The sequence below is a fragment of the Quercus suber genome, unplaced genomic scaffold (assembly GCF_002906115.3).
Source record: "Quercus suber isolate HL8 unplaced genomic scaffold, Cork oak 2.0 scaffold_703, whole genome shotgun sequence".
Taxonomy (NCBI): domain Eukaryota; kingdom Viridiplantae; phylum Streptophyta; class Magnoliopsida; order Fagales; family Fagaceae; genus Quercus; species Quercus suber.
Window position 1 is genome coordinate 215,521 of NW_027070144.1, and position 27,963 is coordinate 243,483.

Consider the following 27,963-nt stretch of genomic DNA (forward strand, 5'->3'; position numbering starts at 1 on the left):
TTTTTTACTGGTTTGGTTTTCCTGGGTTATCATATCGTTGTGCTCTTTATTTTCTACACTTTACAATGATATGATTTATCTGTGTTAACTTAGATTTGTTTAATTTGACTAAGTAATTATTTGGCTAATTAACTATGTTAATCTGGTTGTGTTTTAAGGGGTCTAAAAACAAACATCTTTTATGGGTAATTAAAGTCCAATGTGGTTCTTTTGCCTGTCACCTTTAATGTTACAATGGATCAATTGGAAACTTAAATGGGAAGGGCATATGTTGCATGCTAGTATGCATTGATGTGGGGAGATATATACGGTTGAAATTTAGGGCAAGAATGGCTTCCCAAACGATGTATAGCAAACTTAGTCTTCATGGCTACTGATACTTTTATTATTTGTCACTTGGTTAGTTGTGATTTTCCATGTTTGTTGTGTTGGCTTTAATTCTGTTCCAATTTGATTGTAATTATTCTTTCAATAATTTCTTCCTGTATTTATGCTAACAATGCCCTACCTTATCTACTAAAAATATGCATGCCATTTCTTCTTGAGTTCATTGAAGAACTGAAAGAACCATTGAAAAAAAAAAAAAAAAAAAAAAGGAAGAGAAGATTGGCCATTCTGATATTTTAGGTTGATAATGAGAAAGAATGACAACTTTTGTTAAGAGAGGGATTCAAAAGGAAAAGCAAACATATTTCGTAGGTTCAGATTCTTTTTTTTCTTCTTTCTTTTATGAGAAGAAGGGTAGGTTAAGAATCTTAAGATTTTTGTTTAATAATAATAAAAGAATAAACTCGTATACTGTATGTACCTACAATAGAGTCACACAACGTTGTTTTGGTTTACAATCTGTTGAGATAATATATATTTTTCCTGAGATTCCACTAAATTAACAATACACATTCTTAAGACAAAGATAAACGGAGTAGTTGAATCTTTCTACAAAGGCAGCTAACTATGTTTGTTTAAAATTAAGCATGGCTTATTCTCAAGTACATTCCTATGATATTGTCTACTTAAATAAATAAACGCCAATTGAAAGAAACATTTTTAAAAACAAATAAAAGAAAAAGTTGCCCATCGTAGAAAAAGAGAAGTCTTTAAAGTAAAATATTGTTATAGATAATAAAAACTGCTCCAAGTTTCGTCACTGGTTTTTAATAATTCTGGGGTGTTGAATAATTTAGTGGAAAAAAAATCATGATACAATTTTCAAGAAAGTGATTTGTTTTACTGATTCAGAATGGAAATAGTACAAGAGAAAATGAATAAAATACTTTTCTGACTTGTCTTTTTATGTGCACGTTACTGACTCAATATTGTCTACCTTATTGCAAAGGATTATTAGGTTATACATAATAGAAACTAAAATACCATTGGCTCCATTAGTGTATTGAAAACTTATTGCTTTTTTCTTTTTGACAAACTTGAAAACTACTGGTGCTTGATTGGCAAAATTATACTGCACTAAAACACCATCAAAATGCAATATAAATATATAAATATATATATATATAGTGCAATTAAAAGAGATAATTTATTAGTTACGTTAGGATAAGGTTTTTACTTTTTATCCTTTTGAGGTCAAAACCACGTAACTTTATTGATTATCAAAACTTACAATGGAATAGGACTATAAGTGATAGTTCAAATTCAGCCTTACAATAAGTATAACATAACATAGGAGGTAGGACATGCCAACACAGCATCTAAATTGCATGTTCGATTATAGGCCTAGACGTCTATCACCATGTGTATGTCTCTTGTATTTTAAAATTTCAATTCCTATCATACCAGAAGCTTCTTCATAAAACACTATATATCTCTTCTACCCTTGCTCTGCTGATTGCCTTGGCGCTTACGAGAAGGATGGGTCAGGTTTGGGGTTTGGCTGAGTTGAGGGAGGGGGTGTGATCGAAAAGGGAGAAAGAAAATAATCGGGGCAGGTGAGTTGGTGACTAAAAATAAAAAATAAAAATTAATACGGAAAATTGAGAGGCCTCCAAAGCTTACGTGGCAAAGTTTCGTGAAGTCAACAAAAAGTCAAAAGCTTTAATTATATAGTATTTATAGATTAGAAATATACGTAAAGGAAATTATCTATCACCACCAATACTCTTATTATTAGTCTTCAAATGGATTGAAGTTAACCTCATGAAAATATACGAGTCTATGACTCTATAATTAGGGGTGTGAGGCCTACAACACTCACTTCTATTGGTATTTACAAAGCCTTGTCAAAGATTGATTGCAAAGTGGACAGCGTGATTCACCATCCTTTAATGGTTCAATGAAATGAAACTTTAACGGGATGAATAGCCTAAGAGGCTTAGGCAAAGGGATGGATTCTCTCTCTCCCTACATTTGTTTGTGCTAGTAATGAAAGTATTTCTAGGTGTTGAAAGTTCAAATTACCCAAATTTATGCTTTATTAATAACTTAATATTGTTCTTGCCTCTAATCATTGTAAAATTATTTGCAAGATGGAAAACCCTAATTGAGAAATTAGAAAAAAAAAAAAAATTGTCAAGATTNTATTAGTTACGTTAGGATAAGGTTTTTACTTTTTATCCTTTTGAGGTCAAAACCACGTAACTTTATTGATTATCAAAACTTACAATGGAATAGGACTATAAGTGATAGTTCAAATTCAGCCTTACAATAAGTATAACATAACATAGGAGGTAGGACATGCCAACACAGCATCTAAATTGCATGTTCGATTATAGGCCTAGACGTCTATCACCATGTGTATGTCTCTTGTATTTTAAAATTTCAATTCCTATCATACCAGAAGCTTCTTCATAAAACACTATATATCTCTTCTACCCTTGCTCTGCTGATTGCCTTGGCGCTTACGAGAAGGATGGGTCAGGTTTGGGGTTTGGTGAGAGGGAGGGGGTGTGATCGAAAAGGGAGAAAGAAAATAATCGGGGCAGGTGAGTTGGTGACTAAAAATAAAAAATAAAAATTAATACGGAAAATTGAGAGGCCTCCAAAGCTTACGTGGCAAAGTTTCGTGAAGTCAACAAAAAGTCAAAAGCTTTAATTATATAGTATTTATAGATTAGAAATATACGTAAAGGAAATTATCTATCACCACCAATACTCTTATTATTAGTCTTCAAATGGATTGAAGTTAACCTCATGAAAATATACGAGTCTATGACTCTATAATTAGGGGTGTGAGGCCTACAACACTCACTTCTATTGGTATTTACAAAGCCTTGTCAAAGATTGATTGCAAAGTGGACAGCGTGATTCACCATCCTTTAATGGTTCAATGAAATGAAACTTTAACGGGATGAATAGCCTAAGAGGCTTAGGCAAAGGGATGGATTCTCTCTCTCCCTACATTTGTTTGTGCTAGTAATGAAAGTATTTCTAGGTGTTGAAAGTTCAAATTACCCAAATTTTTATGCTTTATTAATAACTTAATATTGTTCTTGCCTCTAATCATTGTAAAATTATTTGCAAGATGGAAAACCCTAATTGAGAAATTAGAAAAAAAAAAAAAATTGTCAAGATTACTATTTTGTATGGAAACACATTGAACTTGAAACAAGACCAGGCCAATGACATTGTTTCAGTCCTATGCATGTTGATTCTCAAATTATTAAAAAAAAAAAAAAAAAAAAAAACCTAAACCAAATTGGAACTTGAAAATTTGCACTTTTATTCTTCACACCGTGCGACCCTAACTGGACTAGTCCTGTCTCTAAAGTTAGACACATGAACACAATGCATATAATTCAGTTTATACAAATTATCAACATTTTGCAAATTCCATCTGTATTAATTAACCAAAAATCAGGAAATATCATTGGTAAGATGTTTCATTACATGGAACAATTTACAAGCAAACACTTCCTAAATTCAAAAAAGAAATGGAATCTTTTTTTCTCTAGAGAATTCCCTCACTATATAAAAAATAACACAAAATATTGACTCGTGTAGAAAACATCCTACTTATAAATTATAATGAAGAGAAGTAGCAAAAGAGCCCAATAAACTGATCTGCCAAAACGTCACACTAGTCTGGACACCCATATCATAATATTTGGATAAGAAATGAAACATTTGATAGTTTAATCGACAGCAACATTAACCATGTTGAGAATTATGAACTTGACATTCCAAATTAAATGAATAGATCCATCAATTGTTCTCATTCGCTGGTGCAACTGTTGAAGATGACTAAAACTTTTCCAAAAGTAGAATGATGACCAATCCACATCATTATGTGATATTCTTGTAATAGTTCAAATCTAGACTTATAGAAAATTTTCTCTATGGATACTTAATGTTATATGCTTTCCTTTCGATGGCCCTCCAATAGTGAACTTCACAACCATATTATGGCTTATATCCCTGACAAAGAATAAGAAAGGAGTTAGAGAAACACCTTATCTTCAAATATCTACAAATATGGTCATGAATGGAAACAATGGACTTTGTCATAATAATTATAATGAAACAAAATCCATTATACAAATACTAGATATTTAAAAATATAAAGAACTGTTCATATTAATATAGGGACATGTAGGCTCACCTCTCACAGAAAATGAGTTATGAGACGAGTTGTGTGCTTAATGGAACCGTCATCTATAGAGGAAACAATAGTTTAAATATCATAATAAGTATTAATCAATAACCGCTAAATTATTTCATTTAACTCAAATATTATAGCTACCTCTCTTTTCCACTACACTAACCCAAAATAATGGTTGTCCAACATTGAAGCAATTGGTCTGCAAAACAAGAACAGAGGCTCTAATTATCTTCCCTACAATGCAATAGTCTTACAACAAGGAAAAAAATTGAAGAACAAAGAAACCAACAAGAATCTATTTTGTCTTATGTCCATTAGAAATAGATTCATGAGAGGCATATTGTACTAAATTCACTATCTAAATGATCTATGGGAAGAATGTTGATTTGGTTCCTTTATAATCTTTTGGCAGTTGGCAAAAAAATGCTAAGGTAAGAATAATCTTTTGTCAGTGATATTATGCTCGTCTTTGTAAGAGGAATCAAAGTTAGAATTCCCCGTCCCTTTATTGTTCTGTAATCTGTAGCTATCAATTTATATATTAAAAAAATTATATACTTTAAATTTTAATTATGAAGTGACGAATTTGACTGAATAAGATAATATTGGACATAAATATTAGGGACTTCTTCCTATAATGCCAAATGCATACCAATTAACATCATATTCTCAGTTTTAAATTTTATCAAATTTTTTTTTTTTTTTGGTACTTGATATCATTTTATTTTCGACTATTTAATTACAGTTTCTTCATAAATGGAAGGATTTGAGAATCGAGACCACTAAAACCTACTTTCTTTGCAATAGTATAGATGTAGTATCATTTTGACATTTTCAACAAATTATTTTGGATTTTAGTGTTTAATATAATATGAATCTATTTTTTTTTTTATAATTTAATATGAATCTAAATAAATCTAACTAATTAGTTTAGTAACACAACTTTTTTCACAACTCAATGAAGTGACACAATGTGAGTGGTGGAAACAAAATTAATACTAGTAACGAGTCCAGGTAAAAATTATTGTCCACCAATCACAACCTTCTACTTCAACAAGTTGTAGAAAAACTAGTGTCCATGGCAAAATTGGAATCTACACATCAATATGGATTTAGATTTGGTTTCAAATTCTTTTTTTTAGATATAATAACATCTTCATGAATAAAATAAACATCATGTCCGATTTTTTCTTTTTTTTTAGAGCATGGTCGATGCTCGATTTAAGTAGCACCTTCAAATTACTCATCTGCTTCAATCTTCAATGTGAGTTTTTTTCTCACTATTACATGATTTTTTGCTCTTCAAATTATCAAAACTACTCATTAGAGCTTTTCTACTTCAATGTGATGTTTAAATGAGCTTTTCCTTTCGATCAATGTAATCTTAGCTGTACATGGGGGATGCAGATCATCATCATGGCCAACACACATACATGCATGAATTACCCAATTGAGATCTGACACGTCATGAAGCTTAGGTTTTCTTTTTCTTTTTGGCTCTCTCATTTACCGCCAAAATTTCCACAGTTAAAGAGAGAGTGTGTATGATTGAAGCCTGCCGTTACGGCAAGATCACAGTGACTAACGGAAAAAGCCTTTGTTGATGAACCTAAGATTGAGAATAGACTGGAACCTGGGTAACTGAAAAAACAGGCCTAGCCTACTTTGAGTGGGCTTGGAAAGAGTGGTGATTTGATGAGACCAAGTATACTGATTTGCTGTGAACTTCACGGTTGTTTAAGTAAACAAGTGTTATTTGAGCTTCCTATCCCTTTTTATTTGCAATTTTGCATGGTAGGAATTTTTCTAAAGAAATATAAGGAACTTTTTCAAATATTATATAAAATTTAAGTTACAAGGGATCCTCAAAAAATAAAATAAAATAAAATAGAAGAAAGAAAAAGTTATGATTTATGAGTGATCCATGGGTTTTAATTAGCTCCATGGTTTAAATCTATTATCATCATTATCATTGAGAGAGCATCATAGATTCAATTAAGTTTCTAGATATGTAGAATTTCTTTCCAAAGTTTTCATCCCCATAAGAAAAATAAATAAATAAAACCTCCAAACATTAATTGGTATACAAGTACAAAGAGCTCCCCAGTTCTTATAGCAAGAGGAACCCAATAAGTTGATCCACCAAAACCTTACACAAAATTGGCCACCCAAATTATAAATTTTGAAGTGAAATACATATACTTGATCGTCTAGTTGGCAATAGTAATCAACAAGTTGAGAATTGCAATTTTAGCATTCCGGTTGGACTAACTAGACCTACTCAATTGTCCTCATTTCTCTACCAAAACAGTTGAAGGTGACTAATACTTCTCACAAGGGACTAATATGACCATTCCACATCATTATGTGATCTTTAAACATATTCATTGTGATAGCTAGATTCAAGACTTTGTTTGCTTAATGCTGTATAGTCACCATTTGACAACCCTTCAATGGGGAACTACACGGCCGTATAATGGCTGACATCCTAAGGAACAATAAGAAAGGAGCTAAAGAAATATGTTAGTCTTCACATATCTACGCATATGGTTACGCGTGAAAGCAACTTTTCACCCAAGAACGTGAGACAAAATACTTATCTCAGATACTTAAAAATAAAAAGGAAATGTCAAAATTTACCACAAACAAACATGTAGGCTCAAGTCTCATAGACTAAGGGTTATGAGATAGGTTGCATTCTTAGTGGAAGTGTCATCTGTAGAGGAAACAGTAGCTAAAATATCATGTTAAGTACTGACCAATTTCCATAGACTTATCATTTTTCTCAAAAATCTTATAGCTTACCTCTATTTGCCTCTTTATTAAACCCAAAACAATGGCTCACCTTAAGACATTTAAGGCATATATGCTGCAAATTGAGGATAGAGGCTCCTACCATCTTAACAACAAAACATAATGCAGCAGTCATCAACAAGGAAGAAAAGAAATAAATCAATAAAAAAAAAGCATGAGATAATCTATGGCTATGCTGACCCGAATAATAGCAGTTAAACAGAACCATTCTAATAAGTGAACAACTCCAGTAAACATATATGCAGAGGATAAAACTCTTTCTTAAGACAAAATAATGGAAAGTTCATGAGAGTATGGTCAGGGGTGATAAGGGAAAAGGAGTGAACTATTAAACACAACTAGTCGTGAATCCCGCATGTTGTGTGTGATAATAGTATTATTAAAAAGTAACTAAAATTTGGGAATTTTTTTTTTAGTTTTAAAAAAACTTTTTCAAACCCAATTTTTTCTACAGTACAATAAAAAACACCGAGAAACATATCAAAAAAATTTATAAAATTCAACAAAACTACAATTCAAATAAAAAAGAAAGGGAAAAATAAAACTCACATCAAAGTCAAAGTCTTTCTCACGTATATGTAAAACATTTCAAATGTGAAGTGATCAAGCCAAATATTCAATGCATAATCAAATTCAAAAATTTTATCCTATTATACATAATGATTGTAATCAAGCCAAATATTGTGTTAATACTGTCATAATCTAATCTAACATTCAATCCAACATGCAAAAAATGGATAGATAAATAAATAATTTTAAACTCGAAATTGAATTTGTTTTCTTAAAAATCTCAAAAAAATACACTAATGAAATAAGGAATGTTACGACATATGTGATTCATTTTATGTTAGGAACATATGTCATTATAGAATTGGCTAATCCTTTGACAAACTTTACTTGTAATTGGGTAGATCTAGGATGTGTTTAATACTTTAAAGAATAAGGTTTCAAGTTCAAGTGTTAAAGCCATGCAGATCTGTCCAAGATTCAAGTGAAGAAGTGTTAAATTTTAAAACTCGACAGCTAGTATCTATCGAGGTTTAATAAGTTGTTTCAACAGAATGCTCGATAGCTCTCGACAGATGACCTATCTATCGAGAATTAAAGAAATCAGTTTTCTAGATCTGATTTCACTCCAATCCATAAATAGATGTTTGGGCTTTCTTTTCTCACAACCTTAAACATATATAAGGATTGTTTTAAGGGCCGTCATAGTTAAGGCAACTCAATTCAAAGGTTTTTCACAATCATATTGTGAATCGGAGACATATGCCCTAGTTCATCTTTCTCTTCAAGAAGCTGCTATGTTTGTACGTCTTAGGATTTTGTAACCAAGGAGCTTCGTAATCTTCATTGTGTTGGTGAATTGAAGAACTTTGCAGCCAACATCCTTCTCAAGTTGGTGAGTAAGTCACGTATTGGGATCCGTGCATCAAATTAGTTAGTCACGTACTGGGAGCCGTGTATTAAAAGGAGAGATTGTCACTACAGAACAAGTCCAATTGGGTATTGGGGTAAGGGTTTAACTGTAGGTTGGTAAAAGGTACTGGAATTCCTTTACTTGTAACCGCTTGTTTTGATAATAGTGGATTCTCGGGAGTGATGACCTTAAATTCATCTAGTGGGGTTTTGCCTCGGTGGTTTTTCCCATTCGTAAACAAATCACTCGTGTCAAATTTATTTTCCTGCACTTAGTTTAATTGGTGATTTGTTTGTGCTACCATGCTATTACATGTTAATTGAATTAATTAATTAACTTGGCTAAATTAAGTGGTTAATTCATCATAAGAGGTCAATACATTCTTGGCCTAACAAATGGTATTAGAGCCAAGGTCATGGATTCAAGTCACGGGAGTGTCATTGTGAGGGAGGGATTGTTGGGGGGCCACAATTTGATTCCCTACAACTGCTCTAAAAATAGGCCCATATGAAGTGACGTTGAATGCCATAAAAGATTTAAGTGTGTCTTCCTCGTCACTAATTGGTTTTGAAGTAGAATAACACAGCTCACAGTCCGACAAGGAAGATAAGCAATACAAAATATTCGTAAATGCTTAAAAACAATTATTCATGCATCTAAAAACATCATATAATTAAGAAATAACAGTTTGGTGCTAATTTGTTAAACAATATACTTACAAACAGTGAAAAAAAACTGCACAAAGGCCATCTTTTTCAACTGCACTAATTGTTCTTCATCATATTGTCCAAACTATCCTATTGTTTTCCAAATAAACTAAAACTTGACAATAACAAAAAATATGGACATATTATAATATAATTTTCCCCCAAATATGGTTAACAACATTAAAAGTATTTAGTGTTGCAAATAAAATGATAAAAAAAAAAAAAAATACTTGCATCAAGAAACACATATGAGGTAGTTAATAATAAGACAATGGGCATACAAAATTCATAAAGAAAAAATCCAACAAAAATGAAAAAAAAAAAATGAGAGAGAGAGAGAGATAACATTTTTGTGTGGGAAAATAAAATATGCATAAAATGGGAGATAGTGACAAATTTATAGTAAGAGGATGATAATAAGAAGAGACAAAATAAAGAAAGATAAAGGGTCAAAATTATATGCAAAATTAAAACCGTCTAAGAGGAATATGTATAGACAATACTTAATTATAACATTAAAATTAAAGTAGATATATATGTAAAGTTATAAAAAATTAAAAGTAAAAAATAAATATGAAAAAAATAATGATGTGGCAATGACGTGGAGGATAAGGTGGCTTAACAGGAGCGTAGCAACAATAAATGTTACGCTTAAGCTTTTAGATATATATATATATATATATATATTATACAATGAAGGGAGTAGTAGAGTAGATAGAGAGGAAAGTAGAAGGATGAAGTTGTATTATGGTGTTAAAATGTTACGCTTAAGCTTTTAGATATATATATATATATATATATATTATACAATGAAGGGAGTAGTAGAGTAGATAGAGAGGAAAGTAGAAGGATGAAGTTGTATTATGGTGTTTTCCCTCTTCTCATTAGATATTGTTGTTAAGCAGAAATACAACTTTTAGCATTGCACTTATGAATTTTTTTTTCCAACCTTCTTCAAGGAAGTATGAAACAAAACTACTTGAATCTGAAAATAAATATTAAAAAAAAAGTAAATTTTGCTCTAAAGACAAAGTATCTATGATTTAAAAATACTACAAGCCTAGCTAGTAGTAGCAAGGAGAACTTTACCAGAATAATTATCATGGATTATATCAAGATTTAAAATGTGTAAAATTTGTGAATATCGAGGCCTAGGGCCAAAAAAAAAAAGTAAAAAAATTGTGAAAATTATACACAAAGTTGACCTTCAATCAAGCAGTTAAAACCATATATGAGACAATGGACAACCTACCTGAAAGGGAGAAAATACATTGGAATGCCTTATGTGATTGGACGGGCCGTATATGGTCCGCAGACGTCCGGATGCACGAGCCCGTCATTTGCACGGGCCTCCAATGGACGGATCTCATGTGAATGGGCCGGATATGGACGGAGTGAAGAAAGGTGTGCTGGCTGTCCATGGGCCTGTTGGACCCCTCATGGGGGTTATTTTGGCCCACTCTCATAAGGGCCCAAGCAGAGTCTTTGCGCTAGTAGGACTCCGGAAATCTGATATATTGGGTAAAGATCTTCCCTATAAGGAGGAGATCTGTCCATCACGTTTAGGATTCTACAAGGAGAGTCCTATAAGGAAAAGACTTCCGCGCCAAGAAAGAGATGTCAACCTTATGCCACTATAAAAGCCCCAATACCCTCATAAACCAAGGTACGCATGATTTTACCCTCTCTAGCACTCTAGAGTTGAGAGAATATTTTCTGACTTGACCTTCGGAGGGTCTTTGGCCGGTGCCACACCGGTGCCCTTTTATAGGTTTTTCTCCTTTGTTTCGTGCAGGTTTACATATAGGCGAAAAGAGCACTACGTGACTTATTGGTGAACTTCTCAGCTTCATCAGTTGGCGCCGTCTGTGGGAACGTTACGTAAGAAGAAAGCAGTCAGACGTTGCTTCATCCCTGAGACAGAAGAGTTGCATGGTGCTCACTCGCTCGATGGCAACAACCAACGACATCCAAGGAGAAGGACCACCCACGACCGCACTCGAAAGACAGGTTTGGACCCTCACTGCGGCTGTGGAGCGTCTTACCAAACAAAATCATGACCTAGAGGAACAGCTGCGTCAAAGAAACACAACACCCCACAACCAAAGGGAGGATCAGGAAGGCACCAGCGCCATGCAAAGAGAAAGAGAAGGGCCTGAAGGGAGTAACGCCCCAAGCAGGCCAAAATGACAGAATATGAGCCTCCCATCCCTCACGGATGCGACGACTCCGCCTATGTTCGCAGAGATGCAAGCGATGAAAGAACAGATGGAAGTCATGATGAACGCCCTAAAGGGGCGAGTGTCCAGTGATCTGGACGACCCAGTAAACCGGACTGACTCCCCATTCACTGGCCCCGTCAATTCCTTCCCCCTACCACACAAGTTCCGGATACCGCAAATAGAGAGCTATGATGGGGTCAAGGATCCCCTAGACCACTTGGAGACATTCAAGACCTTGATGCATCTATAAGGGGTACCGGACGAAATCATGTGTAGGGCCTTCCCAACCACACTGAAGGGTCCCGCGAGGATCTGGTTCAGTCGGCTGACCCCGAACTCCATCAACACTTTCAAAGAACTAAGCGCTCAGTTCACCTCGCACTTCATAGGGGGACATAGGTACAAGAAGTCCACAGCGTGCTTGATGAGCATCAGGCAGAGAGAAGACGAGATGCTAAGATCCTACATAACCCGTTTCAATAAGGAAGCGCTCTCAATTGATGAAGCCGACGACAAGATACTGGTGGCAGCTTTCACGAACGGATTACGCAAGGGCAAGTTTTTGTTCTCACTATACAAAAACGACCCCAAAACCATGTCAGAAGTACTCTACAGGGCCACCAAGTACATGAACGCGGAAGACGCGCTACTTGCACGGGAGGAAAGGCCCAGGAAGAGGGAACGCCAGGTGGACATGCGCTAGGACCAAAGGCCGAAAAGACCAAGGACAGGAGACAGAAAGGGACGAAAGACGCCCTAAGCCCCCGAGCGGGAGGTTCACAAGTTTCACCCCCCTGAATGCCCCGATTGACCAAGTCTTGATGCAAATCAAAGACGAGGAGACACTAACATTCCTGGGAAAACTAAAGAGCGACCCAAGCAAACGGCCGTGAGACAAATATTGTCGTTTCCACCGAGATCATGGCCACGACATGGCCGATTGCTATGACCTAAAGCAGCAGCTTGAAGCTCTCATTAGACAAGGGAAGTTGCAGAAGTTCGTCAACAAAGAGAAAATGGATCATAATCGCCAAGAGCCAGCCCCCCGACGGGATAACGAGCGTCCTAGACCCCCCATCGGAGACATAAGGATGATAATGGGAGGAACTGCGTCTACCGGTTCTTCCAAAAAAGCTCAAAAGACGTACCTCAGATCAGTCCTGAACGTCCACCTAACAGGCTCGAGGCCTAATACCACACGGGTGGAGAGCCCTATTATAGGATTCACCGAAGAAGACGCAAGGAGACTCCATCACCCACATGACGATGCGCTGGTCGTCAGTATATGTGTGGGGGACTACAACGTCCACCGAGTACTAATCAACAACGGCAGCTCAGCAGACATTCTATACTATCCAGCATTCCAGCAAATGGGGATAGACAGAGCACGATTGATGCTGGCGAGCGCTCCACTTGTTGGTTTCGGAGGGACCAGGGTATTCCCAATAGGTTCCATCACACTACTTGTAACGGTAGGTGATTACCCACAAAAACTCACTAGGAATGTAATGTTCCTTGTGGTAGATTGCTCCTCCGCTTACAATGGTATTCTCGGACGACCCACATTTAACTCATGGAAAGCAGCAACATCCACATACCACCTAATGATCAAATTCCCAACGGACTACGGGATTAGGGAATTGCGGGGGAATCAGGCAACCGCCCGAGAGTGCTACATTGCCATGCTAGAAATGGAAGATCAACATCAGGCAATATGCATAGAAGAACAGCGGACGGTCGCAGAACCGGTTGAAGAGCTGGAGGTGGTAACACTCAACGAGTCCAAACCGGAGCGAACAACCAGAATAGGAACATTGGCCTGCTAGCCTGTGTGCCAGGCCCTCATAACATTCCTCAGGAGGAACCAAGACATTTTCGCATGGAACCATGAAGATATGCCCGGGATCGATCCCTCTGTTATAGTCCATAAGCTGAACGTGAACCCTTCAACCCCACCAGTCCGGCAGAAAAAGCGAGTGCTCGCTCCTGAACGGGACAGAGCAATAGCACAAGAGGTCAGAAAACTACTCGAGGCGGGTTTTATCAAGGAAGTATATTACCCAGAGTGGTTGGAGAACGTGGTCATGGTCAAGAAAGCTAGTGGAAAGTGGCCGATGTGCGTCGACTTTACGGACCTTAACAAAGCATGCCCAAAGGATAGCTACCCCCTCCTGCGGATAGATGCACTGGTCGACTCCACGGCCAGACACCAGCTCCTAAGTTTTATGGATGCCTTCTCGGGCTATAACCAGATCAAAATGGAGGAACCCGATCAGGAGAAAACGTCCTTCGTCACCAGCCAAGGCCTCTTTTGCTATAAGGTGATGCCGTTCGGACTCAAGAACGCCGGGGCAACATACCAAAGATTAATGGACAAGATGTTCGCACACCAGATAGGGAGGAACGTACAGGTCTACGTTGACGACATGCTGGTCAAGAGCCCGTTTGAAAAAGATCATCTGAGCGACCTCTAGGAGACATTCGATACCCTACGATCATACAAAATGAAGCTGAATCCGGACAAGTGTGTATTCGGGGTAACGGCAGGAAAATTCTTGGGTCTTATGGTGTCCCAAAGAGGAATAGAGATCAATCCAGAGAAAATACGGGCCATCATGGAGCTTGAACCACCAAGGACAGCAAAGGACGTATAGAGCTTGAACGGCAGAGTTGCCGCCTTGAACAGGTTCGTCTCAAAAGCAACGGACAGGTGCCTACCGTTCTTCCACGTCCTAAAGAAATCATTCGAGTGGACGGAGGAGTGCCAGAAGGCATTTAAAGATCTGAAGAAATACCTTGCCTCGCCACCCTTGCTCAGCCCCTCCAAACCAGGGGAAGACCTCTACTTATACCTAGCCGCTTCGCAGGTGGTAGTAAGCGCCGCCCTAGTAAGGGAAGAGGAAGGGACGTAGCGACCCGTCTATTTCGTAAGCAGGGGGTTTCGGGGGGCTGAAGAAAGGTACCCCCACATGGAAAAGCTTGCCTTTGTGCTGATAACCGCAGCCCGAAAACTGAAGCCGTACTTCCAAGCCCACAGCATCATCGTCCTAACAAATCAGCCCCTAAAAAGGGCAATGAGCAGCCCTGAAGCAGCTGGACAGATGGCCCTGTGGGCGATAGAGCTAAGCAAGTTTGACATACACTACCATCCTCAAACTGCAATAAAGGGCCAAGCAGTGGCTGACTTCATCGCCGAATACACGCAAACGGAGCAGCAGGAGCCACAAGCCCTCAGACAATGGAACATCCACACGGATGGATCATCAAACAGGCAAGCTGGAGGCGCCGAGGTAGTAATCCAAACCCCTGACGAAGACAAAATCGAGTGCATGATCTGATTGGACTTCCCAATGACCAATAATGAGGCCGAATATGAGGCATTGCTGGCAGGATTAGACCTGGCGAAAGCAGCAGGCGCCGAGGCCATGGTTATACATTGCAATTCGCAGGTGATAGTCAATCAGATTAGTGGCGCCTATGAGTGCAGGGGTGAAAAGATGAAGAAATATTTGGAAGAAGTCAGGAGACGGATCGACTCCCTCCAAGTCACATTCGTCCAAATTCCAAGGGAGGAGAATGAGTGTGCTGACTGGCTCGCAAAAGCCACCTCCGCAGAGGTCATGATGACCCCCGACCGGGTGCTGTCGTTCGTCCAGAATTTCTCAATCATTAACAGTTGGACAGAAGTGCAGGAAGTAAATCCAAAATACGATTGGACTACGCCGCTAGTGGCCTACCTGAAGGAAGGCACGCTCCCAGACAACAAAGACACAGCCAGAAGGTTGAAGGTCCGAGCTTCGCGGTTCATAATAATCAATGACGTCTTATACAAAAGGGGATTCTCACGACCATACCTAAGGTGTTTGGGTCACGAGGAAGCGGACTATGTAATGAGAGAGGTCCATGAAGGCATTTGCGGAAACCATTCGGGGGCGCGGTCTCTGGTACACAAACTGATCTGGGCAGGATACTACTGGCCTACAATGCAGAAGGACACACAAGCCTACGTCAAGACTTACGACAAATGCCAAAGGTTTGGTAACCTGATTAGGAAACCAACCGAAGAACTAACTCCCATGACGGCCCCTTGGCCGTTCGCCCAATGGGGATTGGACATCATGGGCCCTCTCCCGACGGCCGCCCGACAGCTGAAATTTTTGGTGGTAGGGATCGACTACTTCACCAAGTGGGTCGAGGCGGAAGCTCTGGCAACTATCACAGAGAAAAACATCAGAAGTTTCGTATGGAGAAACATCATATGCAGATTTGGGATACCAAGGGTCCTCATCTCCGATAACGGGAAGCAGTTCGACAACAAGGCATTCTAAGATTTTTGCTCGGAGTTAGGCATCAAAAATCACTACTCATCACCCGCACACCTGCAGGCGAACGGGCAAGTTGAAGTCACGAACAGGTCCTTGCTCAAAATCATCAAGACCCGACTCGAGGGGGTAAAAGGAATCTGGCCCGATGAGTTACTGAGCATCTTATGGGCATATCGCACAACGGCAAGAACGCCCACAGGAGAAACACCATTCAGGCTGGCATACGGGAGCGAGGCTGTCATTCCAGCGGAGATAGGTCTTACAACTTATCGGGTGGAGAGCTACGATGAAGGCAAGAACGAAGGGGCTTTACGGCTACAGCTAGACCTAGTCGACGAAGTCCGAGCCGCAGCTGAACAAAGGATGGCTCGATACCAAAACCTGATGGCAAAATACTACAACTCCAAAGTCAGACGCAGAGACTTCCAGATCGGGGACCTTGTGCTTTGAAAGGTAATGGGAGGGGCCAAAGATCCCTCACAAGGAAAACTTGGCCCAAAATGGGAAAGACCCTACAAGATCTCATCTTGGTAGAGAAAGGGAACCTACCACCTCGAAACCATGGACGGGCGGAAACTGCAACACCCGTGGAACACTGAGCACCTACGGAGGTACTACCAATAGATGCAACATGAAGGGACATCCACCCCCTGCAAGCACTCCAGCTCATTTCTAAAGTTTTCAGTAGTTTTTGTTTTGAATAACTATTTTTACTTTTCTATGCTTTTACTTTGAACAAACCTCTCTACTAGTGCCTTTTTAAGCTCAAGGGGGCAGGCACCATTTCCCTATAAAGACTTCTTTCAGGCAACTAAAATTTTCCTGCCTAGTCTAGTTAATTCAATATCACAAGGTTCAAAAGTTGTCCACTGGATGGATGGATCATCCCAAGAGGATGAAAAACCAAAGTCCAGATAATGGATGGACCAATAAGGCTGTCCACAAAATGGACGGATCATCCCAAGGGGATGAAAAACCAAAGTCCAGATAATGGACGGACCAATAAAGCTGTCCATAAGATGGACGGATCATCCCAAGGGGGTGAAAAACCAAAGTCCAGATAATGGACGGACCAATAAGGCTATCCACAAAATGGACGAATCATCCCAAGGGGATGAAAAACCAAAGTCCAGATAATGGACGAACCAATAAAGCTGTCCACAAGATGGACGGATCATCCCAAGAGGATGAGAAACAAGTCCAGATGATGGACGGACCAATAAGGCTGTCCACCAAATGGACGGATCACCCCAAAAGGATGAAAACCTAAGTCCAGATAATGGGCGAACTAATAAGATTATCCACGAGATGGACGGACCATCCCAAGAGGATGAAAACCTTTAGTCCGGATAGTAGACGGACGAGTAGCAGCATCCGTAAGCAGACGGATCAACCTAAATAGACGGTAACTACCAAGTCTGCATAATGAACGGACCCAGGATAGCGTCCCTTAGTTGGACGGATCACCCAAGGGGAATTGTGTAAGATACCCGACGGACGGGTTCAATAAGCAGTCTACCCAACAGATGGGTTCAAATTCTACATGACGGACCAGTTCAATAAGCTAAGTCTACCTAATAAACGGACCATCCAAAAGCGAATGGTATTTCAAAGTCACGCAAGTCATCCAAAAGGATGACGACCCTTGGTTAAGCAAGTAATAAAAGGAGGAACCATATAAGCAGGACGGAGCTCACTTTAGCATAAAAGTATACGTTGAAAATAAAAACATGCATTCCACAAAGATAAAGCAAAAGGTCAACAGACCTTGCATAAAATAAATATACTAAACGGTCAATATGTATACAAACCCCACAAACATAACGGGTGTTAAAAATTGTTCCACACTTAAATTTAAAAATAAATAAATAAAAAAATAAAAAAAACTAAGTTATTACAAGATAGACTAAGGTACTAAATCAGCTCCGTCTCCCTCCTCAGCTGGACGGTCCCCAACGTCTTTGGCCTGGCTGTCTGCAGCAGTATGATCCACAGGAGCTTCGCGGACAAAAACGTTCTCGTCGAAGAGAGCGTCAGTATCCTCCGACTAAGCGGGCTGGGCAATGGACGGCTCGGGGGCAGCTACGGTGACTGTGGATAAGTCCAATTCTGGGTACAACCTCCTCACCTGACGGAGAGAATCGTCGAACCCGTCATTAAACACAAGACTCAGCTTCGCGATAAGGGCGTCGGAGTCACGGTACTCGCGTACGGCGTCCTCCTTGGCCTGACGGACTTCATTGTCTTTGTCCACCAAGTATTTCTTCAGACTTTCCACCAGCTGAACGGCCTCGTCCCGGGCCATCTCGGCCATCTTCAGCTTCTTTTCCTGGATGACCTTCCAGGCCCTGAGGTCGAGCAGCTCCTCCTCCATCACCTTAGCCTTCCCACGAATCCGGCTAATGGTCGTCTCGTGGTTGAGACACCGTCCCATCAGGCCTTTCATCATGATCATAGCCTAAAGGACGACGAAAATGAGTAAGAAAAATATTTAAAGGCAGAAAATGGTGAACAGACGGACTAGGAACGACGGAGTAATTACCTGGGCAATGTTGAAGAGGCCCGTCTCCCCTATCGCCTCCGTCGAGTGATTCCCAAGATCCTCGTAGTCGTCGGTGGTAATGATCGACGACAACTTCTCCAAGGCATACTTGGAATCCTTGCGGAGCAAGATAGGTGGCTTTTTCTGCTCGCCAGATGGACCTGTCATCAGCCCCTTACCCGCACCATGCTTGGCCGGAGTGACTGACTTACCCCCCTCAGCCATCAAGCCGAGGACCGGGTCCAGGGGGACCTTGGGCTGCTTTGGTGGACGGTCACCTTTCACGGGCAGCTTCCTTTTTAAAGTTGGCTTACTGGAACCCGTCCCCGTGGGGTCCGTTCCAGTCTGTTTGTTCTTCGCAGCTTGGAGTCTTATGGCTGCTCGTCTCTTTGCATCCTCCATCTCTGAGAAAGGTTAACGGACTAAGAAATAATAATAATGACGCTAAAAAAAAAAAAAAAAAAGTCATGAAGGTAGACGGACTCACGTAGACGGGTCTATTTCTCGTACTTTAAAGCCTCTGGGGTAGGCTCGGGATCGTCACAATACCAGTGGATTGTATTGAGGTTGACGAGCTTGGCCCACGTCCGCTCCTCTGGCTTTGTCTTTGAAAAAATTCCCTCAAGGAAACTGAATTCCTCAAGAGTAATTTGGGGACGCCGTCGAACTGCACCATAGAAGACGGACGTTAGAAACATTACAAAGTTATTAAGATACAGAGTCATTCATGACGGACCATACTAGATGGGTTTAAAATGCCCCAAACTGTGTCGACGAGCATGAAGTTCATCTCCCCTGGAAGACACATCCAATCCTCTCCCTCTATAAAAAAGTAACGACTCTTCCAGTCCCTATTTGAGTCCGGGGTTTCATAAATGACTTTCAGGACGGGGCTCCTAGGGACGAAGCTGTATATGCCCCTCGATTTGTCTATCTCGTCCGGACAGTAGCAATGGAGGAACTCTTTTATTGAAAGCCTCCTCTCGCCGTCGGACATGGCTCCGTACAGAACCTCCATCGCAATAAAGACTCTCCAGGCGTTAGGGGACACCTGGCTGACGGATATGCCTAAGTAGTTTAAGAGTTCGCGGTGTAACGAACTCAACGGGAACCTCAGGCCAGCTTTAAGCACCTGCTCGTACACACCCACTCCGTCAACTCCTTCGTAATAACATTTTTCTGACTTATAAGGTAGACGAAGTGGGATGTGGTCTGGGATTTGGTAGCGGTCCCTAAGTGTATTGAAGTGGCCCTCCTTGATGGTTGATGTAAAGGCGTGAACCATCCACTCTGGGGGCAAGATGAACTCCCTAAGTCCATCAACCCCCACGACGGACCTAACCAGTAGCTCTTCGTCGTCTGATCCCTCTTGGATTTCGATCATCTCCAGGCCCTCATGTGTTGAGGACGAGGAGGATGATGACGGACTACTCTCGCTCGGGACGTCGTGGTCTTTGGGACCTGACGAGTATACCCCTTCGTAATCCGCCCTGTCACGAACGACCGACTGATTACTTGACACACTAGACATGGCCTACAGGTAATGACAGAACCTAAGACTCTGACGGGTTTGGAAAGAACAACGGGCACATGAAGTATAAATAAATAAGAGCAAAAGAAAATTAAAAAAGAGGACGGATATGGAATAACTCACCAGAAGATTAGAGCAAGATGTGGCAGGCGACGGGTACTTGAGTGAACGGATTGCTCTCTGACAGGTGTGACGGACTCGCTCTGACAATTTCTTCCAGCAACAAGTGGGGAAATGAGGGGCAGGGGATTGATATTTATAAGAGAGGTGCACGGAAGACGAAGCGACGCCTCGTTCCAAAACAATGGCCATAGACAGGATGACACTTGGCATAGCACATTAATGCATCAGCTCCTGATCCAGCAGTGTACGGATGAAAATTCACGGACAAAGGTGTCCTGGAGGCATGACCGAGTTTTAGATCCGTCACCCCATAGGTCTGTTCATTATTCCTGACGGACCCATCGGGTGAGGGGGCAACTGAAAGGGAGAAAATACACTGGAATGCCTTATGTGGTTGGACGGGCCGTATATGGTCCGCAGATGTCCGGATGCACGAGCCCGTCATTTGCACGGGCCTCCAATGAACGGATCTCATGTGAATGGGCCGGATATGGACGGAGTGAAGGAAGGTGTGCTGGCTGTCCATGGGCCTGTTGGACCCCTCATGGGGGTTATTTTGGCCCACTCTCATGAGGGCCCAAACAGAGTCCTTGCGCTAGTAGGACTCTAGAAATTTGATATATTTGGTAAAGATCTTCCCTATAAGGAGGAGATCTGTCCATCACGTTTAGGATTCTACAAGGAGAGTCCTATAAGGAAAAGACTTCCGCGCCAAGAAAGAGATGTCAACCTTATGCTACTATAAAAGCCCCAATACCCTCATAAACCAAGGTACGCATGATTTTACCCTCTCTAGCACTCTAGAGTTGAGAGAATATTTTCTGACTTGACCTTTGGAGGGTATTTGGCCGGTGCTACACCGGTGCCCTTTTATAGGTTGTTCTCCTTTGTTTCGTGCAGGTTTACATATAGGCGAAAAGAGCACTACATGACTTATTGGTGAACTTCTCAGCTTCATTACTACCCTTCAGAAATTTTGAAGGCATTCACTCATACTTCAAGTGGTAAGAATCTAAAATCTAGGAAGGGTATAACATCCTGACTAAATACAGGGAAAAATTCATATGACCCTAGAACATAAGAATTCTCAACAACAAAACCCCCACTAGTAGGGGGTAGGGGAGGGAAGTTGAGCTCTTCCGGAGTTCTATTTCTTACAGTTGAATTTAATTTCAATTGCTGTGAGGAATATGAAAGTACCATACCAACTTTTATTTTAATCCAAATGCATGTTTGCATACCTTCTAGAAACTTGCATGTAAAGAGCATATGGTTCAACAAAGCTCTGGTCGCCATATCTTCCATGATGAACAACTTCACCAAGCGGCTTTATCACCTATGAGGGAGATCCCAAGATTGTCCAATAAGAACAAAAATTAATAGGAAAATTCAGGTAAGAAAACAAGGAATTTCATCTAAATGGAAGTCATTGAGGGACATAATATTTCTCACCCTAATTCTAGTCCCTTGTGGAAAATGCTCCCTTTCCCTTTTCTCTAAAATACACAGATATGGATCATCTCTACACTTCACACTTACTTCAAAGATGACACAGTGACCTCCATCCACACTGCAAAACAGAACGAATATTATTAGGGAACTAAAACTAGAACATGAAACATACACCTAGCATCTGCACAAAAGGGAATCCATTGCATGTGTATAAAAGTTTCAGGTTAATGTAAGTGTTTGTGACTCTCATATATGCGATTTGCCATGGGTTGGAATATTGTACCATCCTTATCAACCTTAAGAAGAATTGAAAGACTACTTCAAGGATGAGCAAAATGATGCTAATGTAGAGATAAAAGCACTTACCAACGTGGTTCTTTGTTGTGGAAGTCTCAAAAGCCATCAATGGAGCAAGCATAAATTTGCCCTGCACTTGAAATTGACAACTGAAAAAAATATATATAACTTTTAAGACTTTTGCAGATTGTGTTCCACACTCATTCTTTTAAATGTAAGATTAAATGGGATTAGTCACCTACTTGTACACAACAATGAGCTCTAGACGGCACAAAAAGAGAAAACAACAAAGTTAAGAATTCACTTGTTAAAAACTATAAAAAATTAAGAATTCACCTGTTAAAAAATATTATTGTTACAAAAATAATTTTGCAAGAAATATTTTGAGAAGACAAAACTCTTTATAACAAAAATTACCATAAATATGAAACTAAATTAAGAAAGTGAGAGGAGTATTACTCAATCTATTGAAAGTTGATGCTTGATTTTTGTAGAACCATCTTTGAAAATCCTTTTGGTTTCAATGCCACACCCCTCTGTTTATATACAAAAACAAATAATTTAGAAATTCAATAAAATGGTGCTCTTGAAAGAGAACAACTTAAAGAGAGCACAACTGATCAAGATGTGGTTCAATAAATATATGAGGTAGAGGTCGAAGGATTTAAGAACTTGTGCAGCTAATGGGGTGAGATCCTTTTGGACTTGGTTAGAATATTTGGGGCACCTGCAATCTTTTGATCCATTATTTGAGAAAGAAAAATTGGCAAAGTATTCATCACACATTTAGAAATACAAAATTTCCACATGATTTTTGCTATTCTTGATCTGTCTTGCCAATTGAATGAAGCATAAAGTTAAGTTATCCCTAGAATTTTGCAACTTTAAACTCTAAAGCATACCCGTGCTTTTGATGCACACTAAGCTATAGAAAATAAAATTGAGAAAAAAAAAAGATTTATTCTGTGAAATCTTCTCAAGGACTACATACAAGATGAAAATTAGTGACCGTTTTTCAGTAAAATATTAAGCATTTTATTCAGGATTCACCCCCTTGAACAATTGTAACTCAAGGTCAAGAAGTGCCAGACATCACTTGGTCTATATATTGCATAGTACAGAAACGAAATGCTAACTCCTGTCAACTAAGTATGAGATACAATTCTGTAGAAAAGAAGAAAATGAAAGGACATGGAGATATTAGATGCAGAATAAAAGTACAATAGAAGAGAGTGCAATCCAGTCATGAAACGAAATATATATCACTGCCTTGGTAAAGGATTTTAGTATGCATATGATGAATAGTATCAATACTTGAGCCCTACAGTTTAGTGTAGCAATTCATTCTACAAATGAAATGACGTAGTTAGAATTTTATTACAAATATTTTTTTTAAAAAGACCCTTAAAGAGATAAATAACGAGAGGGGAAGAAAAGGAAACAAAATTACATTTGATAATTTGTGAAGGGTGTAGCTTAATTAGTATACTACAGAATCATATGTATATTTCTTCAGCAAAAAGATGTTAATCTCATGGCACTAGTGCCCTTTCTTTGAATTATTTAATTATTTAGTGGTCCTTAATTTTAGCATTCAGATCACATAAAAGGTTGACATACAGAACTATTCTAAAATGTGTAATTGCACACACAGTATGGATCTCTAAATATTCAAACAGCAACATCTTAAAAAAAAAGTATAAAAAAATTAGAAACAACTTCCGCTCATTTTTGTAAGAAAACGCATGTCTTTAGTATTATAAAAGAGTATACTTCAGGGCAAGTTCTAAAGAGTAGGATTGTATCAAGCGACCCCTCCCTTGGTGAGATTAGTACTAGATAATAACCCTTAAATATTTAAAAACCCCAAAAACATATAGAACTGGCCAATTAAACCATTAATTTATTAAATGTGTGGCACAATGTATTTAATTCACCATTCTATATGATCTACAAGAAAAATTTTCATATTGGTTCCTATATAATGTTTTGGCTATTGGCACAAAAATGATAAGTTAAGAATAGTTCAAAGGCTAGAATTACTCCTTACCACTGCATTGCTTTGCAGTGAATTACTCCATCTTTGGGATATTTAATCAAACTGCTTCTCTTACCAGTCATGTCTCAACCATCCTTACTCGTTCTACCTCTCTATGGCTTAAAAGTTCCATTTACACTCTTCCCCATACTTGTGTGGGGGCCCCGCATGTTGGTCTCCTCTTCTTTGCATTGATTAATGAAAAGAACATGCACAATGTTGCCCAATATTCAAGCAGAGTCTGCACAACAAAAATTAAAAGAACCAAAGGGGCTTTTGGAGGTAGACAAGTAGACAAAACACCAACCTCAAAGAAAATGAAAAGTTTCTAAGTTTGGATGCTGCTTTGAGCATTAATAACCCACCATAGAACAATACATAAGGAAGTAAAAAAAAAAAAACAAGGGTATTCTAAAATCTGTTAGATAATTTACCATTAGATTTGTGCATATCTAGACACACTAGACTAAATAAACCGACTAGACTCTATCTCATTTTATACTTTTGACTTAAATGAATTCTCCAGAAACATTTGGAAAATAATTGTAAGATCAATTTCTAGTATACGTAAGATCATGTTTCAAGCATATATATAAAGAAAATAATTGACCAAACAGAATCCATGTAATAAGATAACTCCTGCATTGTTAGCTGGCATGGTAGACACTCCCCTCAAGTAGTAAAAGTTTCTTTATTTCTGCAATTGTCAGCGAAGTAACCAAGTACATCACCATTGAGTCAATTGTAGGTACAAAGATATAAACTCTATCTATTTTGTGCAACAGCAGGCCTTTGAACATATAGAAAGGAAACAAAACAAAAAGAGATTTCCCTAAATTTTAAAAGAAAGAGAGAAGATGATTACCATTGAGTCCACTACTTGTTACACGATTTCAGGGCTAGAAACTTTTGAATGGGGCAGCTTCTTGAATTTTGTCTCTGTAAAGTTGTGATTTACAACTATGTGTTTTGTTGGCTTTTATTGCCAAATTTAATTGTAATTTTATTCAATCTTTTGTACCCTGTATTTATTGTGGGATTTAATTGTAAGGGTTGTGTGATAGAGAGAGAGTGTGTGAAGACTTAAGGAATTGAAGATTGAGGAGTTCTCACAGGTAACTCGCGACTAAGCATCCCGCGAAGTGAGCCATGTGCCCTACACATGACTGGAATGCAAAGAGTCAGGATATATGGCGACAGCTGTGTTTCGCGAGTAGCTCGCGAGTAAGGCCTTCCCGCGAGACACTCGTGAGACATTTTGTTTTGCCAGACTGTCAATTCTGATACACACTTTTTGTGCCTACACTATTTATACCCACATTACCCACAGATGTTGAGGAGTGCTTCTGAGAGAAAAGCATAGCCACAAACCTTGAAAGTTAGAGATTGTTATACCCACATTTCTCTACACAATTGCTTGTGTATTTTTCTTAACTCCTACCTCTCCATTTCCATATCATTGAGAGATTGATAGCCCAAACACTTACCACACCCTTTTAAAGTGTTCAGTGAGGTTTTTTTGTTGCTGGGAAGCATTGGAAGAAGCCGGGTTTTGGCAGATGCAATCAGGCGTATTTCGGGATCTAGAGAGCTAGACAAGACACGGTTCCGAGAAGCCTTGTTGGAGTAGGAGCTTGGAGGGCTTAGGTACATCAAGTAGATTAGGCTTGGAGGGTCTCTTGCTAACCCATGTATTCCAACTGATTGTCAAGCAAATCGATTACCACTTGGAGGGTGGCGGCGAGGTTTTTCGCCGAATTCTTCGATTTCCTCTTTGATAACACATTGGCGTGTTATCTTGTGTTTGCATCTTTCTTCCTTACTCTTTTACATTCCATTTTACTACTTTGCTGCTATGATTATGGATTAGAGTAGCTTGTTTGTTTATCCGCTCGCATTTACACTATTCCACACTTAGTATTAAGTTAGTGTAAAATCTATTGAGCCATAACTTTAATTTAGGGGTCTAAACAGCTCTTGTGTTTTCAACACATTTTCGAGCTTTCAGTCTCAACGGTCAAAATTCAAGAAGAAAGGGCCATGGCTTTAGCAGAGAGAGAAAGTGCCAAATTACCAACCAATAGAAAAACCAAACGTTCTTAAATTTGGGTTTTGTTTTTAGCAGAACAACCTATTATATAAAAACGGACACAGTAAGAAAAACAAGAGCATCCTCTAATCTTAATTGGTATTCAAGCAAAGAGAAAAACCTTAATTGGTAATTTTCAATTGAGTAACAGATAAAAATTCAATCACCTTTGAATTTGTGCATGAGTGAACAAATTAGACTCATTCAGTCATTCTCTCATTCTTCTCTGACTTCAAAATCAGTCTTCACATCGGCAATTCAACATGTGAGGAAGCAAATAAAGTATTAGTAAGCAATTATATGCTGGAAACTTTTATACCCAAAAAAAATTAATCACCAAAATACCAGTTTAGTAAGCTAATTCCAACCGTGTTAGCTGCCTGGTCAAGTGCTCCCAAGTTCTAAGAAATTTGCTATGATTCTGCAATTATGAACAAGCAACCATATATGTCATTTTATTAACACAATTTTAGATGAAAAGATATAAATCATTATGATAAAAGAATAAATGATAAAGCAGTTATCCTTTTTTGTTTTCCTAATGAATTGAAGAAATCATGCATCTTATTGAAGATTTGATGGGAAAAAAGGGAAACAAATGATTACTACTGAGTTCTTGACCTGTCGCACAATTGCAGTTTTTGAATAGGGTCTGAATTTTGCACCCAAGCTTGTTCTTTGCCTCAGTTGGTTCTGCATCAGAAATCAAATGACTAAGAAGTTCTCCAAAATATGATAAACCTTAAATTGCATCAAGAAGAAGGGCATCTATATATGATTGTCCATGAAAAATTGGAATTAAAAGATAGACACATACCTGAATAAATTGTTTTCAGTAGATTCCAATAATCCACTTGCAATTCTAGGACATGTTGCACAATTGCAAGGCCTGGAAGTTTTGAAAAAGGTCTGAATTTTAAGTTCTACGTGAAAACTGAAAAGCCCAATGCCTGATAAGTTCTCCAAGATATATCAAAACAAGATTATTGGTGTTGGTTTCTTCATTAAAATTCAAATACCTGAAGTGGTTAAAGATGCCATAAGATTCCAACTTCTATCCCATATTCTCTCTTACTCATGTTTGTTTGGACCCCACTGATTAAAAAACAACAGATGTTCCACAGCCTCAAGTTTACAGGGACTTCACAACCAAATGCAAGGACTATGGCTTTAGGAGGCAGAAAAAGTGACAAAATAACAAGCACTTAAAAAACCAAAAGTTCAGTGTAGCTCTGTAAGTAACAACCTATTATTCACGGGGTGGGAAAGTAAACAAAATGAGGGATCTTCAAGTCTTAGTTAGTATTCATGTAATAAAAAAATTAATTAGTAATTTTTATTGGCAGTAATATAAATAAATAAAAAATCAATCCAAATTATCCATGAATTGTACGTGTAAGGTTGAATTTATTCAATCATGTATTAGCTTTATTCAGTGCCAAATTTGCTTGTGATTTAGCAATTAGATACCCTGTATTTAGGTGAGATTTATGTAAGAGTAGTGTGTAAGAGAGTGTGAAGAAAACTCAAGATATGTGCACTCAAAGGAGTCTCGCGACTGGATCTTGCCACTATCAAGTCGCCAAAGTGGCACACGTGTGAAGCATGCAAGGGAGCTAAAGGGTCACGACAGCAGGAGCACTACATTACAAAAATTCTAGTCTGACCAAGCAGTTAGCTCACGACACAGACTCGCGACTTGCTCCAGTCGTGAGGTTGAGTAGCCAGAATGTCTTGTTTGGATGAAAAATGATTTTTCGCATTCCTTATACACTCTACTATAAATACCCATATACTCACAAAATGTAAAGAGCTTCCAAAGAGAATTTTGAGGGAGAAACCCCAAAGAAA

General features: G+C 38.9%; 1 protein-coding gene and 1 long non-coding RNA gene across 4 annotated transcripts; both read right to left on the reverse strand.

Moving 5' to 3' along the window:
• Positions 1-4,016: 4,016 nt before the first annotated feature.
• On the reverse strand, positions 4,017-27,299 carry LOC136064540 (uncharacterized). 3 transcript variants are annotated; one of them, XR_010626167.1, is made up of 13 exons: positions 27,132-27,299; positions 26,930-27,046; positions 26,719-26,805; positions 26,458-26,533; positions 26,280-26,355; positions 24,036-24,264; positions 22,228-22,521; positions 22,055-22,134; positions 21,689-21,806; positions 21,478-21,572; positions 4,694-4,751; positions 4,553-4,605; positions 4,017-4,368 (listed from the first exon to the last, which is right to left on the reverse strand). It is a non-coding gene; the product is annotated as an uncharacterized LOC136064540 (long non-coding RNA). The 3 variants fall into 3 exon arrangements; XR_010626168.1 differs by having other exon boundaries at positions 22,445-22,521; positions 27,132-27,295; XR_010626169.1 differs by lacking the exon at positions 24,036-24,264 and having other exon boundaries at positions 22,445-22,521; positions 27,132-27,298.
• On the reverse strand, positions 17,876-20,217 carry LOC136064538 (uncharacterized). Its single transcript, XM_065766431.1, has 3 exons — positions 19,070-20,217; positions 18,583-18,986; positions 17,876-18,498 (listed from the first exon to the last, which is right to left on the reverse strand). The coding sequence occupies exons 2-3, from the start codon at positions 18,982-18,984 to the stop codon at positions 18,088-18,090; spliced, it is 813 nt and encodes a 270-aa protein (XP_065622503.1). The 5' UTR covers positions 18,985-18,986; positions 19,070-20,217; the 3' UTR covers positions 17,876-18,087.
• Positions 27,300-27,963: the final 664 nt, after the last annotated feature.